Below are 14,279 nucleotides of genomic sequence, written 5' to 3' on the forward strand. Positions count from 1 at the left end.
CAAGCAGGCAGAGAGGCAGGCAGAGAGAGAGGAGGAAGCAGGCTCCTCTAGAGAGCAGAGAGCCCGATGCGGGGCTCGATCCCAGGACTCTGAGATCATGACCTGAGCCAAAGGCAGCGGCTTAACCCACTGAGCCACCCAGGCGCCCCCAATATTTTTATTTTAAGAAAATTTCTAAGTGAGCTCTGTGTCCAGCATGGGGCTTAAACTCATGACCGCAAGATCAAAAGTCGCATAAGCCACAGACTGAGCCAGCCAGGTGCCACTAGAGTGACATCTTTTATTGGCTAATCCTTCCAAGGCCTTTCTTTGAAAATTGGTACTTGTTTTTCAAGTCCTTTAGAGTCATTTTAGTGTAGTTTCAGAAGGAGCAGATACAGATATATATATCAACCTGTCTTACGTGACCAGTATTCCCTCAAAGATGAACTTTTATAAAGAATTTACTTGTGTACTATTAAAATATTGACTCAGATAGGGTGTCTAGGTGCTGCAGTTGGTTAAGTGTCTGACTGGTGATCTCAGCTGAGGTCTTGATCTCAGAGTCATGAGTTCAAGCCCCACATTGGGCTCTGTACTGGGCGTACAGCCCACTTAAAAAAAAAATTGACTCAGATAGAGGGGGATGCCTGGTTGGTAGAGCATGAGCCTCTTGGTCTTGGGGTTGTGAGTTCAAGTCCCACACTGAGTATAGAGCTGGCTTAGAAATTTTTTGTTTTGAATAAAAATATTGACTCAGATATTCCCATTCTGTACTCACTACTTACTCACTACTTTTCTGGATATAGCTTTCTTGGATAATAAGTTTCCTTTAGCTACATCTTTTGTAACTCATAGCAAGTCCTTTCTCCTGAAGCTAACTTTGTAGAATGTTTCTCAGACTGAAAATCATCTGATACCATTTCACACAAAATTCCAGAACTTATTTCACTCTTCAGTAATAGAAAGTAGAGTATCCATTTTCCCACTTCCAACACTGGAACACTACTCTGGACATTTTCACTATGAAGAATGAATTCTGAAAAAATGCACACTGATCAACAAAGTGGCCACCTCTTAAGAAAAAATGTCCACCTATGACACTCATGCCGGCTGTGCCTCAAACACTGCCGTGAAGTTGGGATTCTGCACATCATTCAGAGAATGACCACATCTCCTGTCTGCTCAGCCCTCCAGTTTTCCCTAACATTCTCCCCTTGGTGTTATTTCCTCTCTTCAGTCCTGCCAGACCATTTATACAGGAGACAGCCATGCATACATCAATTTAAATAATCATGTAAATTTTTTAAGAAAAAAAATCAAGACGAGGACCATCCATGGCTTTCCAACTTCTATTAATTCTATTCTCATCTGTTCTAAAATCTACGCCCCCCCCCTTTTTTTTTTTTACCAAGTCTGTAGTCTTAGGATATTTTGACAGAAGAGTGAGTCTGTATCTCAGGATGGGGTCCCTTATTTCTATCTCAGCACCAGACAAGTCAGATATAATCATTAACGTGTTGTCATAGGTAAGGTTTTCAGCATTTAGCACTCCCTAGGTGTGACTACAGATGCCATTATTTGCGTTTTTAAGACATTTTTAAGATTTTATTTATTTGAAAGAAAGAGAGAGGGAGGGCATGCACACAAGCAGGGGGACTGGCAGGGGGACAAGCAAGAGGGAGAAGCAGGCTCCCCGCTGAGCAGGGAGCCCAATGCAGGGCTCAATCCCGGGACCCTGGGATCATGACTGAAGGCAGATGCTTTTTTTTTTTTTTTAAGATTTTATTTATTTATTTGACAGAGAGAGATCACAAGTAGGCAGAGAGGCAGGCAGAGAGAGAGGAGGAAGCAGGCTCCCTGCTGAGCAGAGAGCCCGATGCGGGGCTTGATCCCATGACCTGAGCTGAAGGCAGAGGCTTTAACCCACTGAGCCACCAGGCACTCCTGAAGGCAGCTGCTTAACTGACTGAACCACCTAGCTGCCCATAGATGCAATTATTTGACAAAATAATTGCCCGACATGTGGCCCAATATAGAGAAACAATGGTACAAGCTCCCCCTGGATATATCCATCTGTGTAAGTGCATCGGGAGATTCAGTGGTTCTTATACCTGCCCTCTCAAAATTATGCTAGACTCAAAATAAAATAATGTTTCCTAGAACAATGAAGTTATATTTAAATATAGTATTGGGAGAATAGCTACTAGTAACTCAGATACTAGAGGACCCGGAGCCCTCTTTACCCTGGAAGTAATGAAGAGGCTTTATAGCATCCATGACACCCATCAAAATGTCTACAAAAAAGCAAGTGGTGAATACAAGTGAATTCTTCCTAGAAAGAACTATGGCCTCCAAAAGGTTAAGAATCATTCATTAGGGGTAGAAAAAAGGGCAGATACTGGACGAAATTTGCTTCTTCCTACAGCTCCCTAAACCACATGCTTCACCACAAATCACTGAGCCTTGTCCAGACCACATGAAACTAGTGGTTCAGACCAAATTCCACAGAAAATTATTTGAATGTCACTCTGTCTGATCTTCTGGACTTTACCCATTTAGAGTCCTAAGTCCTGCCCACTAACCAATTTCTCCATTCCACCCGGTGTTATAGACTGTAGTTGGTTAAGCAATTGTAATTTCAGAGGAAGAAATGTCCTTTGTCCTCTGGGAGTACCACTCTTCCAAATGTTCTAGAATCTTCCCTCTTCCCTTTCAGTGGAAATGTTACATCCACACTTATGTCCTTATGTCTTTATTCCCTCCCCATGCAATTTTTCCACTTGACCCAACCACCATTTAAATTTGTCACCCAAATTTTTTCCCACTTCTGTTTAACTTCTCAGAACATGTCCCATTAGTGAAATTTTTCCCACCATCATCTCTTTCCTTCTAAACTGCTCTCTTCAGTTAGGATACACCAACAAATCCTCTTAACCCATCCAAAGCCTGCCCAGGTATCCACATTCCTAACTAAATCTGATCTATTCCTTCTTTTTAATGTTGTTGTTGGTTTTGTTTCTTTTTGTTTCTGGGTTTTGTTTTGTTTTTTTTTTTTTTGTCTCCTTTGGCTTCTTTGGACCTGCCCAACTGATTATATTCCTAGATTCATGAGATCACAGAAAGGGAGAAAATCTTCATGAAATTTTGATTCCTATATCATCAAACTTCTCTGCATTTCCATAGCTGTAATGATTATCCAGACTCTCAGATGCTAGGTCTAGAAATCAGAGCTCTCCAGCAGGGAACCACCACTTCACTGTATTCCCAAACACTTCAGGAAACTCCCGTATAATTCCCCTCAAATACCACCTGCAATCACATCCTTGTTCTTTCTCAAATTTCCATTTAATCAAATTAAAAATTTCTAACTCAGTACTCAGAGCACTCCATAAATACCAAACTCCAATTCCATATCAGTCCAAAGCCCAACTTCATTTTTTAAAAGATTGTATTTATTTATTGGAGAGAGAGACAGAGAGAGAGAGAGAGCACGAACAGGGAGGAGAGGAAGAATCAGGGAACCCGACTCAGGGCTGCTCCATCCCAGGACCTTGGGATTATGACCTGAGTAGAAGGCTGACACTTAACTGACTGAACCACCCAGGTGCCCCTAAAGCCTAATTTTACGAAACCATTTAAAGCCCTCTGCTCCATCTCCCCAATCTCTTTGCCAATCTACTTGTGCAGAGTTGGGCATGTCTTTACCCCATCTGAAATTCCCTTCCCCATCCTTCATGGCTTGCGTATGCCATCGCCCCCCCTTTTTTAAAGATTTGTTTTGGGGGGGTAAAAGGGGCAGAGGGTGAAGGAAAAAGAATCCCGAGCTGCACACAGAGCCTCACGTGGGGCTCGATCTCATGACCCTGAGATCGTGACCTGAGCCAAAACCAAGAGTCCGACGCGTAACCAACTGGACCACCCAGACACCCCTCTGCCACCACTTCTTTTAAGTACAGTAATGATCCCCTATTTCAATCGTCAACTACAGCTTCACTTTAAAGCATGGTATTTTGTATGTGCTGCTCTTTAAAAATGACAATGATCTCATCCAATATGGAAGATTATGTATATTCTGCCATTATTCAGTTACCCCTTCCCCACTTACCGAACAGGGACCATGTTTTATCACTCGCTACAAAACTGAAAGACCCCGTGATGCTTAGTGTAGCCGTCCCTGCTGCTGCAAGTGCTTCTCTAGTAGCGTTTGCCCACTCACCTCAGTGCCACCAGAAGGAACAAAATGATGCACCTCGTAAGCCGATTCGCATTTGTCCTGCTCCATTTTGACCAGAGAGAGTCAGAGAAGTTCCAGTGATTGTTAGTGTTCGTGAATTCTTGGTATTCCCTTACTCTCTCCAAAACAAAATTATTTAAATCAGCTGTACTGACAGGGCACCTGGGTGGCAGAGTGGGTTAAGTCTCTGCCTTCAGCTCAGGTCATAATCTCAGGGTCCTGGGATGGAGCCCCACATCGGCTCTTTGCTCAGCAGGAAGCCTGCTTCCCCCCTCTCTCTGCCTGCTTCTCTGCCTACTTGTGATCCTTCTATCTCTGTCAAATAAATAAAATCTTAAAAAAAAAATCAGCAGTACTGTTAAATAACATGTTAGGGCTTTTCTAGATAGAATGGGTAGGAAAGGGGGGAATATGGTAAGCTTAACGGAGGAAGCCTCATCTATACAATTAAAAAAACAACAACAACAAACTCAATAAGCACACTTATACCTTTGCCAATCCTGCACGAGGCTTTGGGATCATAAATATTACATGGTCCCTACATTGGAGGTGAAACTTCTACCACACATGTAAAATAATTCTCTATACTGAACTCAGAAAGAGATGGGGGGAAAAACCTGACTATAGTTAGAGACAGCGATCATTCCTTACATTCATATATCATTTTGGTGTTTATAATCAATTCGCAATTGATTTTTTAAGACTACATAAAATTATATATTGAAAATATGGCTCAATACAAGTGGCTACATAAAAAGATTTTCAGACATTCCAAAGTGAAGTAAATGCATCACAGCCCACACACTGATTACGACTAAAATAAACTGTTCGTGCCGAAGGAAAATGATCCCAGACGGAAGCATGGATCTGTAGGAAGGAATGAAGACCACTGGAAAGGGTCATGTCTGGGAATTATTTACATAAAATTGTTTACAATATCATAGACTAGTTTTTAAATCTCCTTTAAAGACTACTATTGGGTTTAAACATAGGTAGAAATAAAATATATGACAGCAATACAAAAGATGGGAGGCAGGAAATGGAAATATGCTACCATAAAGTTTCTAGATCATGCTTGATATAGTACAATATTACTTGAACATGGACTACATTAAGTTGAAAATGTAAGTTATAAACCACTAAAAAACAACAGAAAAAAAAAGAGCTAATAAATAATTGAGATCATACGGACCCATAAAAAATAAACAGTTGATCCAAAAGGATGCAGGTTATTTTCTTTAAGATTTTATTGATTTATTTATTTGAGAGATAGATAGATGTAATGCACAAGCAGGGGGACTAGCAGAGGAAGAGGGAGAAGCAGGCTCCCCACATGGGCTCGATCCCAGGACCCTGAGATCATGACCCAAGCTGAGGGCAGGCACTCAACTCACTGAGCCACCCAGGTACCCCTAGGATGCAGGCTTAGCAAGAAAACAACAAAAATGACTCCCAAGAAAATCAGCAGCGAGATGAGAGACATTTATCCAAATGACATAAAAAATTAAATGAAATAAAAATAGTCGAAACCAAAAAGTAGAGATTATCAGGATAAATGAAAAGGCAAGACTCAATCAAACAAACGTTTTCTACAGAAAACCAATTCCAAATATAAAGACACAGAAAAATTAAAAAGATGTAATATGCAAACACTGATCAAAGAAAGCTGGGATGGCTATTTTAATATCAAAGTAGATTTCAGAACAGGGACTACTACCAGAAATAAAGATGTTCATTTCATAATCACAAAAGAGTTAACCTCGTTACAAAAGAATCTTAAATGTACACACACCTAAAACAGAGTGTTAGAAGATATAAAACAAAACTGACAGAACTGAAAGAACAAGACAAATTCATGATTATAGCCAAGGATTTCAAGTGTCCACTCTCAGTACATGATTGGACAAGCAGACAGAAAATCAGTAGGAAAACAGAAGACTTGAGCCTATCAACCAACTTGACCCGATTAATTTAGTGTATAAAACCCTCCACCCTAAATAGGAGAATACATATCCTCTTCAAGTACATATAAAACATTTACCAGTACAGACCATGATCTAGGCTACAAAAGGATTTATTTTTTTTTAAGATTTTATTTATTTATTTGACAGAGATCACAAGTAGGCAGAGAGGCAGGCAGAGAGAGAGGGGGAAGCAAGCTCCCTGCTGGGCAGAGAGCCCAAAGTGGGGCTTGATCCCAGCACCCTGGGATCATGACCTGAGCCGAAGGCAGAGGCTTAGCCCACTGAGCCACCCGGATGCCCCATAGGCTACAAAGGGATTTAATTCCAACTCACAGTGGAACTGAACTAGATATTAGTAACAGAAAGATAGCTGGAAAACCACCAAATATTTAGATACTAAATATTAGATACTAATATTCCAGGGGTCAGAGAAGAAATCAGGAGAATCTGGAAAGCTATTTTGAAATGAATGAAAATGAAAACACAGCATAACAAATTCGTGGCATGTGGCCAGAGGAGTGCTTAAAGAAAAATATATACCATAAACACTTGTATTAGAAAAGAAAAAAATGGGACAACTGGGTGGCTCAGTCAGTTAAAGCAGCTGCCTTCGGCTCAGGTCATGATCCCAGAGTCCTGGGATCAAGTCCCACATCAGTGTCCTTGCTCAGCAGGCAGCCTACTTCTCCCTCTCCCTCTGCCACTCTCCCTGCTTGTGTGCTCCATTTCTCTCTCTCTGCCTGCCCCTCTGCCTGCTTGTGCGTTCTCTCTGACAAATAAAATTAAAATTAAAATTAAAAAAAGAAAAAAGTCTCAAACCAATGATCTAAATGTCCAGCTCAAAACAGCTAGAGAAAGAGCAAACTAACCCACCAAGGCAAAGAGAAAGAAGGAAAATAATAAAGATGACTACATAAGTCAAATAGAAGCCAGAAGGAAGACTGATCAAGAGGACAGAGGACACAAATGACAACACAGGGTCCCTACCTCAGGACAGATAAGTGACTTGGCTAAGTTCTCAAAGTTAGGTGTGGGGAACTGGCTGTCCTGGGAAAAAACCTCCGTCCCTTTCCCAGTGGGATGAGCCCAGGGGCGTAGAAGTCTGGCTGAGGCCAGTCTCTCCCCATCAGAGTCCCCAGGCATTCAGAGCCCTCTCAGGAGGAAGGACTCTCCCATGGCAGACAGGTATAGTGGGGAGAGCGGGGGAGAGCAGGAAAAACAGGACTCCAATGTGCCCAACACGCTGGGGCACAAACATACCATGGCATCTCCTCAGTCGTAAGTCCCACAGACCAGATTCATTTTGCCGGGGGTTGGTGTGCTTCAGGCTCTCTACTGCCCTTGGCCTTTGCCTATCTGTACCACCAATTATAGCAGGAAGCCAACTCCTAGTTGGCTTAATCCCATTGGACAGAGACACTTTAATTCTTTTCAAATTGATTCAATGACATGGCATCAAGAGAGTGTTTAGAGGGAGGAGGGCAGTCAGCCACAACCTAACCACAAAACAGATCCCCTCATGCTCTCAGGCCTTGGCCACAGGCCTTCTTCCAGAGCAGACACCAGTGCTCCCTGTAAATTCCAACACGTGCTCGTTCATGACCCTATACACTATAGGGTCACACATATACCTATATATAATTCTCATTCACACCGAGTCCTTGGTTCCAACCCATCTATGAAATCACCTGTTAGTAGGGTTTGTGATGCTCACAGAGCAATACAATAAATGCAAATGCGTTTTGTAATCTGTAAAGTGCCATCGACGTAAGGCACCATTACACCGGATGTACTTTCTAGATGCTACTCTTTCCTTGAGGGCAGGGCTCTTGGGAGGTAGACGAGGCGGGCAGGTGAGGGAGCCAACATTCAGCTCATGCCCAAGGGACTGGGGACACCAGACCACACCTGCCACACTTTCTCCTGCCATTCTGAGCTCCCAGCTGATAAAAACAGGGCTGGCAGAGCTAAGAGGTCTCCTGCTCTAGGGGCCCATTATTGGGGGAGAAGCTCTTTGTTGTCTGGTCAAGGAGGAGATAAGAAGGAAGGCAGGCCAAGTCAATCTGCTCTATGTTAAAAATCTACCTCAAATCCAGTGACTTCTCCCCAGTCCCACCTCTACCACCCTGTGCCAGCCTCTCCGTTTCTTACCTGGACCAGTGTGGTAGTCCTAGCTGGTCTGTGTCCACTCTTGCCCATGATGCTAAGTTTCTGACATGGAATAAAAATCAGTCATTTGAATGGGTTAGTCAGTTTAGGGTACATCCCCATGGAAAAAACCCTCCAAATAAATTCCATCTCAGAGAGAAAAGAAAAATCCAAAGTTTCTGTCATGGTTCACAAATTGATTTTCCCAGGAAGCAAATAGTGACCTGGGGCTAGTAAGGGGGAAGTTCAGGACAGGTGCCCTTGGGACTGTAAATAAGGGTCAGGGAGGGAGTAAAGCAGAATTGGGCAGGAGGGGGGTGGGGAGAGTTGGCTATGAGCCATACAGCTTTAATGGAAGCCTCAGCTGACCCCTACAAAGCTGTCCAGGGCTGGGGCAGGGGGCAGGTCCAGATAGGCCTGTATCCCCAGGCACCGGACCACCTGGGAAAGCGGCAAGGCGGCAGCTCTCTTCAGCTGAGACGCTCTGGAAGAGGCTTGACGAATGGGGCCCTCCACTGGCAACTCTCCCAGCAGCTCAGGGGCCAAGTCCTTGGGCTGTGAAGGGGTATCTAAGAGACGAAGCAGGTGTCAACGTTGGGGGAATCTTCATGCGATTTCTGAAGGCAGCCTCACCCAGATCCTGGTGGGCCGGCTCTTCCTGTGGGAAGCTGAGGAGGGTCACAGAGATAAACCACAGCCCCGGCACCTGATCAGGAACTCAGGCTCATCATCTCCAGTCTCCACCACACACTCTGGATTTCCCTCACCCTCACCCAGCGCCTCTGTGCAGCTGAGGCTTCCCTGATGGTATGACCCAGAGCCACATCCCTGCAGGTCCCTAACCACTGGTCTCATGTCTCTTCTATGTTAAAAATCTACCTCAAATCCAGTGACTTCTCCCCAGTCCCACCTCTACCACCCTGTGCCAGCCTCTCCGTTTCTTACCTGGACCAGTGCGGTAGTCCTAGCTGGTCTGTGTCCACTCTTGCCCATGATGCTAAGTTTCTGACATGGAATAAAAATCAGTCATTTGAATGGGTTAGTCAGTTTAGGGTACGTCCCCATGGAAAAAACCCTCCAAATAAATTCCATCTCAGAGAGAGAAAAAAAAAAATCCAAAGTTTCTGTAATGGTTCACAAATTGGTTTTCTCAGGAAAACCATGTCCCAGAACTTGTCTATTTGCTGTCAAAATTCCATAAGGGACTACCAAGAAGTATCTGAGTTTCGCACCTAGGTGATACCCATCCTGAGTTTGCTTCCCTTCACAGAGCAGAGTAACAGCCTGGAAAGGGACCCATCAGGGAATATTCCAAGGCCAACTGGTAAAGCATTCCATCTCTTATTTGGGAACCATTCACCTCCTCAGGTAAGTCCCGGAACAGCCAGAGAGAAAAGAAGACATCATTTTATTACAACAATAACGAGGCTGGGATGCCTGGGTGGCTCAGTTGGTTAAGCCTCTGCCTTTGGCTCAGGTCATGATTCCAGGGTCCTGGGATCAAGCCCTGCATCGGGCTCCCTGCTCAGCAAGGAGCCTGCTTCTCTCTTTCCCCCTCTGCCTGCCACTCTGCTTACTTGCACGCTCTCCTGTCAAATAAATAAATAAAATCTTAAAAAAAAAAATAACGAGGTTGATCTTTTATTAGCATCAGAGAAACAGAATCTGGAGAAAGCTTCAAAGAAAGGTGAGACTATGGCCCATTCAGATGTCAATCCTCTCACCCCTGGAGGAGAAGACCTGCCAATCTCAGAGAAGTGGGGAACCCAAAAGACAACGAGATGAGATCAGAACTCTCATCTGGCTTGAGGCAGGAACAAGGACGCATAGTGGAATGAGAGACACCACACTGCCTTAGAGTCTATAAATTTATTGAGTAGACATGAACTCAGTGTCAGACATATTCAATTCGGTTTGGTTCCAATGTGGCTGATGTCCAACTGCAGCAGAGATGAACTGAGGTAAAGAGAAGACCCGGGGACGCTGGCAAGGGGACACGGAACAAAACAATCCTCCGTTAATGTAAAAGCGGGCGTCGTGCAGCCAGTGAGTCAGTTAGCAGAGGCGGGGAGACGTGGTGTTTAATGAGCAGGGATAAAACCAGAGTCAGCGAGAACCTTCAGGAGAGGAGAGGGCCAGAGCACGGAGAGGAGGAGACCTGCCGGGTCACTTGGGGAACACAGTGACCACGTCATAACCCTCAGGGGGTGTGACCCGCTCCCGGGCATGCTTTTCACAGTAGATTTGGTCCTCCACGAAGAAGTGGCCCTTCTGTTTCAGGTTGGTGCCACAGTCAGCGCACACGTAACACTCAGGGTGACGGTGGCGGTCTCGCAGCTTCACAAACACGCCGCTACAGGAGGGAGGCAGGAAAGGGCTCCATTAGTGACAAGCCCCACGGCTGGGGTGGGGGGGGTCCTTCCACGAGGCCCATCAAAGGGCAGATCAGAGCCTCATAAAGCCGCAGCTCATTCCTGGGCTCCTCACACATTACTCATGAAGCCCTCCCTCTTCAACAGGGCGGCCCTCTCTCTGCTTTGACGTTAGTCACACCCTATGGGTTCTGTGGCCAAGGAGAACCTTCACACCTGGCTCTGGACATAAAGGCCTACGTGGTCTCTCTGCTCTATTTTCCAGGCAGGAGTTCTTCCCCATCGCACCCAAAATGGGCACCATCTGGCACTTTCCACAGCGCGGTTTATTCCACCTGTGGGGCCTCTGACACCAGGGAGAGGCGGATACTCACACAATACCGGTGCCACATTTGTCACACATGGGCAACTTCTGGGCATTTCCAATCGACGCTGCCACTTTGGTGACTGGAGCCTTGACGCTTCTGAAACCTGAGGGTTTGCTGGGATCCCCTATAATGAGGAAAACACTTGGGTTGGCCAGGAAGGGTGGGGTTGCCAAAGTTTCATTTAGCTTTTGCAGAGTCGCTTATACGTATGTTCCAGCAAGTTCCTGGAATGAAACAAACCTGACTCCACTGTGTGATTCTGGAAAAGTTCCTTAACCTCTCTGGTCCTCAGCTTCCTTTTCCATATGACAGAAGCGCATTTTCCCCTTCACCACAGTACAAAAAAAAATTAAAAAGTACACACAGCGCCCTCCCACAGTACCTGACACCTAGTTAGCCCTCAAAACACAAATTACATTTCATTCCGATTAGATGCGTGCACATACGGGTATGGGCACTTCACAGTGACTTCTGCAGATGCAACAAAGACGGTATCTGATCATTAAGAGACAGTGTGTTTGGATGCTGGAAGAAGCCCACATCACAAGAAGTACAAAGCTGTTACAGCAGAGCATCTCCAGGCAGCCCGACAAAACCCACCTACCCCAGAGCAGAGCAGAGCAGGCCGCCTCCCTGCAGTCAGCTGTGATGCATCCAGTGAGCAGCCACGCGGCCCAGCACAGCTTCCAAGCCCTCTACCAGGGACGCCCAGCAGCAGCAAGCCATCAGCGTCTGGCAGTCTTGTTGTCAGCTGTGACCGGACTGCAAAGCCCTGCGGCACCAGGACCCTGTTTTCGATGCTTTGCGACATCCCACAGAGCCTCGCACGGCGCTGAGCATACACCAGAGGCTCCAAAGATGCACGGAAAGGAGGGCAAAATGCCCCAACGAAGGCTTAACGGGCTCTACCTTTGCCCGGCACGCTGTGGCCAAGAAGCCAAGGAGGTCTCTACACCAGCGGTTCTGAACAGGCGGCGGAGAGTGGGCCAGGCACCAGGAGAGAGCCCCTAAAATCCACAGACCAGGCTTGTCCCCAGAGCTGCTGAAGGAGCATCTCCAGACGCCAGGGCCCCAGGAGATCCAACTCTATGTCCACGGTTAAAACCCACTTCGTGAGACTAAAGCAGCTGCTCTCAGATTTTACTGTGCACAGGGGGGGGTGGGGGGGGGGGGGGCTGGCGCCAGTGCAGCTCGCTGGGCCTCACCCCCAGAGTTTCTGCTTCAGCAGGCCTGGGGCGGGGCCCGTGAGGTTGCATTTCTAGTAAGTTCTCAGGTGCTGCTGAGGCGACTGGTCCAGGAACCACCCTCTGAGAACCACTGGCCAAAAGCAAGAGAACAGTTTCCCGTGTGCGGTGAAGGGACGAGGAGAGTCATCCTATAACTGCAGCCAGGCGGGGCAATTCTGGGGCTGACAAATGAGGGTCCTAGTCCTCGCATCCGTTTGGAAAATGGGTCCCCATAACCTTGACTGGTGCTTCTGAACCAGAACTTGAGATGAATCCAAGTAAGGGGCATCTATAATTGGCTAGGATGGTGGACTGTGTATTTTGCCCACAATTATGTGTCCCCTCACCCGCCCCGGCCATGCATCTCAGTAGGTCAGTGATTCTCTACTGGGGATGATTCTGTCCCCAGGGGAAGAGTCTGGGTTGTCACAACTGGAGAGCAGTGCTTCTGGCCTCCCCTGGGTAGAGGCCAGGGACGCTGCTAAATGTCCTAAAAGGTGCAGAACAGCCCCACCACGTGGACTTCTCTGGCCCCTTAGGTCTACACCACCCAAGCTGAGAAACCCTAGTCTTGGTGAAGCATACACCCCAGGCCATGGACTTTGGGTTTGGCCCTGTGACTTGCTTTGGCCCATGGAATGGGAGTGGACTTGAGCCCCGTTCTGGCAGAAGCATAAGGTGTACCTGTGTGGTTTGGTCCTGTCCCCATGGAGCTCCAACCTCTGCCTCAGCAGCCAGGCCCCGAGAGTAGCACCTCCCTGTGCTGGGCTCCTGGCAGGGGGAGACTCACAGAGCCAGGCCCAGCCCTGCCACAGCAGGCTGACCCGTAGCCCTCATGGAAGGCGAACAAAAGTGCACTCTGCCTCGCACTGTGGGCGAACGCCGGGGAACAGCCAGCCGGGGAGATGGGGGTGCCTGATGGAGAACAGCAAGAGGGAATATTTAAGAGCAGCCTGTTTTAAAGGCCCTACCACGGGGTGTGGACGGCGTGGCCTCTCAGGGTTCCCCTGTCAGGGCAGGGACCCTCCTGCACTAGGGAACTGATGGACACAGATGTCCAGCCAGCGGCACAGGAGAGGGGCAGATGTTAGGAGGCTCCAGGGTTTCCACTGTTTTCAGCCAGAAGCTCTATGATTAGGCTCAGGGGAAGGCTTGGTGCCGCCTGGTTAGCTGCCTTTGGTGCTTTGGTCAGCCCAAGTCCAAGTCCCTTTTTGCCTCCCCAAACCTTCCTCCCCTCCTTGGCCCCAGTCTCGACTTTGTTCATTATTGCCTTTTTTTTTTTTCTTTTTGCATTAACTGTGATTTTAAAAAACACAGCATTGAAGTGTCATTTTTGTTTTAACTATTGAATTTTTGGGCGCCCTCTTAAATTCTGTACCCAAGGCAAATGCCTCCCTCCTGTCACCCTAATCCTGGCTCCCTCCTGAGATTTCAGAAGGGCTGGGTGGCCAGCTTCACACCTCTAACATCCCCAACAGGCTCCCTCCTCATGTGCGCGCTCCTGCTCCTGGAGCCATCCGGGCAGCCCGCCCCAAGAAAGAAGGAAATGCAGCGACTTGGTGGCGTTTCTGCCTACCCAGACTACCCAGATGGCTGGGAAGGGAAACCGGCTGCCTCGGGGGGAACCAGTGGGAGGAGGCTGTGGTCTCAGGTGATGGGGCTGTTCTTCACATAATTCATTTGACCAGCAGAAAATTTACCAGGAATGGGTTGTACTGGCAAGAGGGCAGGAGAGAAGGAAGGAGGAATACGAGAGCCGCACTTGGTAGGAGAATCCACATCCCTTCTCCAAGTAAAGAGAAGGGACTGGATGAAACTGGGCCAGGGGCGGGGTCATCTAGTTGGCTCAGTCAGTAGAGTTGAGACTGTTCATCTCAACGTCATGAGTTCAAACCCCAGGCTAAGCATAGACATGATTTTACAAAAAGGAGAGAGAGAGAGAGAGAGAGAGAGAGAGAGAGAGAGAGAGAGAGAGAGAGAGAAAC

At 46.9% G+C, this 14,279-nt stretch overlaps 1 protein-coding gene and 1 pseudogene across 1 annotated transcript in view; both read right to left on the minus strand.

The window, feature by feature from the left end:
- LOC111145017 overlaps positions 1–4,101 on the minus strand; it is a 7,376-nt pseudogene extending 3,275 nt beyond the window's left edge.
- A 6,081-nt stretch (positions 4,102–10,182) lies between these two features.
- LOC111144915 (PDZ and LIM domain 1) overlaps positions 10,183–14,279 on the minus strand; it is a 46,527-nt gene continuing 42,430 nt past the window's right edge. The window contains exons 6-7 of the mRNA XM_022499520.1: positions 11,075–11,192; positions 10,183–10,681 (exon numbers count right to left, since the gene is read on the minus strand). Of these exons, the coding sequence (XP_022355228.1) occupies positions 10,495–10,681; positions 11,075–11,192 (305 nt within the window). The 3' untranslated portion in view covers positions 10,183–10,494. The remainder of the gene's footprint in view (positions 10,682–11,074; positions 11,193–14,279) is intronic.

The sequence above is a fragment of the Enhydra lutris genome, unplaced genomic scaffold (genome assembly GCF_002288905.1).
Source record: "Enhydra lutris kenyoni isolate GAN:26980312 unplaced genomic scaffold, ASM228890v2 scaffoldscaffold12, whole genome shotgun sequence".
Taxonomy (NCBI): Eukaryota; Metazoa; Chordata; class Mammalia; order Carnivora; family Mustelidae; genus Enhydra; species Enhydra lutris.